This window comes from Etheostoma cragini, chromosome 11, assembly GCF_013103735.1.
Source record: "Etheostoma cragini isolate CJK2018 chromosome 11, CSU_Ecrag_1.0, whole genome shotgun sequence".
In the NCBI taxonomy this organism is placed as follows: Eukaryota; Metazoa; Chordata; class Actinopteri; order Perciformes; family Percidae; genus Etheostoma; species Etheostoma cragini.
The window spans coordinates 3,946,319-3,951,991 of record NC_048417.1 but is presented as its reverse complement, the minus strand read 5'-3'; the positions used below and the strand labels follow the sequence as shown (position 1 = coordinate 3,951,991).

The following is a 5,673-nucleotide window of genomic DNA, read 5'->3' as shown; positions in this document are numbered from 1 at the left end:
TGTGGGTGTGGGTGTGGGTGTGGGTGTGGGTGTGTGTGTGTGTGTGTGTTTGATTTGTTATTTTAACATCCTGTTATGATGTATGTGTTTGTTGTGTGTAATGTCTGTAAGCCACTGGGACCTTGAATTTCCCCTTGGGGATCAATAAAGTATCTATCTATCATGTAATTGCAGTAGACATACAATAAAAAATTTTTATAAAACAATTTAAAACAATGAATGGATTTCTTTTAATTCTAATGAGTAAATTTTGAATCAGTAGAGCTTGAATTGAGATTTGAATACAAATTGATTTGTTTGCACATCCCTATGGTTAACTGCTCCTCAGATCTCTGCAGGGTGAATCCAGCCAGCTAGCTAATTTCCCCTTGTTCATATCTTTTCTCCCACTCCCCACAGTGCCAGTGCGTTGTGGATGTCGTCCTTGCCCGGGCAGGCCTGGAGGGACAGCGTAGTAGAGAAGCTTCAGTCTCTCGGTGTGGGTCACATCCTGCTCCTCATCCAGTGCTTCATCTCGGCCATGGCCAACATCTACAACGAGAAGATCCTGAAAGAAGGAGACCAGCTCACGGAGAGCATCTTCATCCAGAACAGTAAATTGTGAGAGGCGACTTGTGAAAAATAAGGCAGAAGACACACGGCTACATTCAACTCTTCCCTTCTAATCTTAGTCCTTTGCTTTTTGCAGGTATGCCTTCGGCGTGGTGTTTAACGGTCTGACCCTCGGGCTCGGCAGCGAGGCTCGGGGCCTCACCGTCCACTGTGGCCTCCTGCATGGACATAATGTGTACTCCCTGTTTCTTGTGCTGGTCACTGGTGAGTTAGTCTACATCCACGACGAATGATTCACATTTTCCTGATTTAAAAATGAATACAAACACAGATGTGATAACGCATCGACTGGGAAAATGTTTAAATTTCTGAAATGGTTAAAGATATTCAAAAATGCAAAAAAAACAGAAAAACTATTTATGAAATTTATTTTAAAACTTTAGTGGGTGAATTTTTGATATTAATAAATAAAAGTCCCACTCTTCTCTGTGTTCTCCTCAGCTGCCTTGGGTTTATCTGTGGCCTTCATCTTGAAATTCAGAGACAACATGTTCCACGTGCTGACGGGCCAGATCAACACCGTCCTGGTCACCGCCCTCTCTCTCTTCCTCTTTGACTTCCGCCCTTCTCTGGACTTCTTCCTCCAGGCTCCCATAGTCCTTCTGGCCATCTTCATCTACAACGCCAGCCGGCCCAAGGACCTAGAATACAGCCTGCAGCAGGAAAAACTGCGGGTCATCAACGGGGAGGTGTTCGAGAGGTCCAGAGGGGTAGGGAGCAAACCGCTTCGCTCAACTAACCTCCATGTAAAGCCTCTTCCGTTCACTCCCACACACATACCACGCTCTCTGTAGGAAACTCGGCTCTCCTCTCTCTCTAATGGGATTTATTCAATGCAGGAGGAAAGCTAATTCCCTGCAATGGAAACAGCATTCAAGTCTGGCCGCACCACTGATACATTCTAGGGCCGCTCTTGGTGGATTCAATGTATTTAAACCAATCACGGGCGGCCAGATACCTCAGTTGGTAGAGCAGCCGTCCATAAACAGGGGTCTACTCCTCGACGCAGCGGGTACGGGTTTGACTCTGACCTGCAGCCCTTTGCTGCATTTCATACCTCCCTCTCGCTCCCCTCCCATATCTTCAGCTGTCCTGTCAAAATAAAAGCTGAAAATACCCCAAACATACAGTATCTTTAAAAAAAAAAAAAACAGTCACAGTCGTCTTGGACGGCGCTAAGCTGCAGACACAGCGGCGGTGGCTCTGCAGAATAGTCCCTGGAAGGAACTTGGTTGGTAGAAAATTTGAACCCTGCTAAAAAAAAAAACACATACGATACTAAATGAAGTTCACTGTAGACACAATACAGTACCATGAGCTACATAAATTAGCTGATATATGGTTACACCTCATTATCTCTTCCCAGTGTATCTCCGTGTGTACTTTGTCAACAGCAATCCCACCAATCGGTCCCAAATTGTCCCAGTTAGAGAGGAGAAGCCATAAATATATTCTTTGTCTTTACAATCATTCCTCAAAAGAACCAAGCAGACCTGTCTTGATGCATGATTTCAATTTTCTTTTTGGACTTGTAGCTTGCTAGCTCAAAGCTTGTTATTTGATCATCGGATATAATCAGAAACGGGATAAGCCTCAAGACCCCAATATTCATGTCCACACACACACACACACACACACACACAAACACACAAACACACACACACACGGTTAAGGAGTTTAAATACCTTGGGGTCTTGTTTGCAAGTGAGGGGACAATGGAGCCGTAGATTGGTCAGGGAATCGGCAGCGCTGCTGCCTCTGCAACCCGTTACCAGATAAGTGGACGAAGATGGATGGATATTAAAACACATAATTCAAACACCATGCTATTGCTCCGTCTGTTGGTTCAGCGCTACTCAGTGTACATAGCAACCAGTTTGTCGACTGAGTCTTTGGGATTTAGAGCCCGACTGATAAAGGATTTTTAAAGCCAATACCAATACAAATATTTGGGTATTTGAAAAGTCGATATATTGGCCGATATACTGTATATTTTTCCATATAAATCCAGAAACGCGTAACAAAACACAAACATATCTCCGTAACATTATTTATTTGTAGTTATTTGAGTAATAATATAATGTAATCATTTGTTTTATTGTCACAACAGAACAGAGGAACATCAAAATATATTAAAGTTTTACAAAATAAAGATCGGAAACTTAAAGTCCTATAAACAAATACACATTCAAAAAAGAAAATCTGTGTTGCCAACAGGGACGTTGTAGAGCATCCTCTGGTGGACAAACCATGCAATGCCAACACTCAGAACAGTTTTTATTTAATTTTTGAAATATTCATTTATCAGAATCATTTATTTGTCTTTATAAACAATTCTAGTGAATGATAAATGCGATACTGATAGTTGGGTAAATGCCTAATATCGACCCGATGATAAATAGGTCGGGCTCTATTGTGAATAACAGCGGATGGGTTGTTGTGGGGAAATAAGGTGTGATTAATGAGAGAAGGATTACTGTGAACCGAGCAGAACAGAGCTGCTGTCAAGTACATCTAACACCTTGCTATCATTAGATGTGTTGTGTGTCTCACAGAAGACACAAATATACGCACAAGTGCGTACAGGAAAAGTTCAAACATCAATGTTTTGACTCTGCATGCATTCTGATTTTCTCTTTGTGTGATTTGTGTGGCAGGACGGCGAGGAGCTGGAGCTCCTGACTAAGCCCAACACGGACAGTGAATCTGAGGAGGAGTCTTTCTAGTACTGACTGACGAGACACAAGGTATTGTTCGTCACCGCTGCTAAACAGTACAGACTCATGGCGGCAGCACGCTCGCTGACTCCTTCATAGCATTTATTCGAATGACGTGACTGACAGTGATGATGGGTCCTTTGATGAACTCTGTCACACTCTCGGGATTCCTCCGAATATTGTACATATTTTGAAATGTGCCTGTCTGTAAACGAGCGCTGTCATTTACAGAGAAACATCAGTAAGATATCAATGAATGCTAGGGCTGCACAATATGACGAGAACATGCGATAACGCGAATATCACGATAAATAATCCGATAAAGTATTGTCTTTCTCTTTATTTTCCTTTCCTGCTGACACACAGCAAACTGCTTGTTGTTCAAACATATGAAAGGAAATCTTTTGAACATTAAAAGGCATTTTCCTTTTTTTAAAGATTTTTTTGGGGCAATTTTAGGCCTTTATTTGACAGGACAGCTGCAGACATGAAAGGGGAGAGAGAGGGGGAGTGACATGTAGCGGCAGGTTGGAGACAAACCCGGGCCCACTGCTTCGAGGAGTGAACCAATATTATAATATAATTATATTATAATATAAAGAACGGACGCCCGCTCTACCAACTGAGCTATCCGGGCGCCCGGACAATTACATTACACATGGGCAGTTTCTACTCATATTTTCTTTAAGCTAATACAAAAAAAATCCCTACGTGTCTTTTGCGATATGTCGCAGCCTTTTGACAAATGGTTATTGCGCCAGTTGATATTGCAATGATAAAACAAACAGAAAAACGACATTGTGCAGCCCTAGTGGAAAATAGTTGTCCCTTTGTTTGGCATTTGGGATCATAAAGAGTATTGATTTATGGATTGTTTGAATTCTTCTAATGATTCCTGTTGATTGTGCAGCTAAGACAACTTGCAGGTAATGACCAGCCACACAGTTTAAAGATTGTATTTGGCTTATTATTGTTGTGTAACATGTAAATGTAAATTCAATCTATGGTCAATGTTTAAAACACTAGAAAACTTTCCAGTACAAAGTCACAAACTCTAGCTTCAAGAATACATTACCAGGAATGTACACGCACAGCGGGGCTGATGTTTCCATTACAGTTTACAGAGCTTTCTATTTCTCCCGCTCACTCAGTGTATTTTCTTAAACATGAGAACGAGAACCATAAGCATCTACAGAACTGACTAGTTAGTACGCCGGCATTTCTGAAAGCACAACAAAATGGCTCTTGGTTCTCCTACTTGGCCTTGAACTTTTTTCTTTTTTTTTGTCACATTGATGTGATTACAACTGTGAAATATAGTTATTTTAAGATTCTTCTTGAAATGAAATTAAATTAAACGCTTTTTCTGAAATAAACTTCAAGTAAACTGCTTTCATTTTGTCTAAGTGAGAGGTTAGGGGCCAGTAGCTCAGTCCTTAGGGAGTTGGGTTGGGAACTGGAGGATCGCTGGTTCAAGTCCCCCTACGGTTGCTGGAGACAGGCCACTTCACCTCCTGGGCACTGGCAAGATGCTCTTGAGCAAGGCACCATACCCCGTCAACCTCTCAGGGCCAGGTCCTTACTCTGACATGTGACCGTGCATGATTAGGTCCTGAGCATGTGTGTGTAGTGATTTCTAACAAATAGAGTGGACATTGTAATGTAAAATTCGTCCGTTGTCTGTGAGGTTGAAACATCCACACCAGTCCAGGCTTTGGATGAATCACGGAGCTTAGACTCTTAAACTGAAGATAGGAACTTTATTCCTCGGGCTGCAGACTGCTCGCCGCAGATTTAGCTCGGCTTCCACACCGACTCGTGGTAGGACGCGTTCCTCCAGGCTGCGCACACTCGGGCTACTCTTTATTTAACGTTACGTCATGAACGAAAATAATGTCCAGTATCTCCGGGGAAAGAAACGATATGCGTGTGTCCATTTCAAACACCACTGCCGGTTGATTGCGGGCGACAACGCCGTCATGGTTAGCTCACCAAAAGTCTACTGCCAAATTTGGTGGCTAGCTACGCGATGTTAGCTATGTCCGCTAGCATCCGTACAGGCTAACTACTGCCCGTTAGCTTTGTGTGTAACGTAACAAATACCCACCCATCTCGTAGGAGCGAAGCTTACTATTTCATTAAATACAGTTATGGTACAAAAGGTGCACTAATGCCACATGTATGAAGTTGACAACATGGACGCATTTATAGGCTAACGCTGTTGTGCTAACGTCCGGCTGCGTAGCGTTAGCTAGCGGTTTAAACTTGTTAAAAGCCGAACAAAATCCCCGTCTAAGCTGTGTTTCACTTTCCCTCCAATAATATTAGATATAATAAAGTCACA

General features: G+C 42.5%; 1 protein-coding gene across 2 annotated transcripts in view; it reads left to right on the top strand.

The window, feature by feature from the left end:
- Positions 1-3,711, top strand: part of slc35a5 (solute carrier family 35 member A5) — a 10,434-nt gene extending 6,723 nt beyond the window's left edge. Inside the window, exons 7-10 of one of the 2 annotated variants that reach the window (XM_034885890.1) lie at positions 400-600; positions 689-816; positions 1,054-1,322; positions 3,270-3,711. In XM_034885890.1, coding sequence (XP_034741781.1) covers positions 400-600; positions 689-816; positions 1,054-1,322; positions 3,270-3,338 — 667 coding nt within the window. In that variant the 3' untranslated portion in view covers positions 3,339-3,711. Of the gene's footprint in view, positions 1-399; positions 601-688; positions 817-1,053; positions 1,359-3,269 lie in introns of both variants that reach the window. The other variant, XM_034885889.1, reaches the window with a different exon arrangement.
- The last annotated feature ends 1,962 nt before the right edge of the window (positions 3,712-5,673 follow it).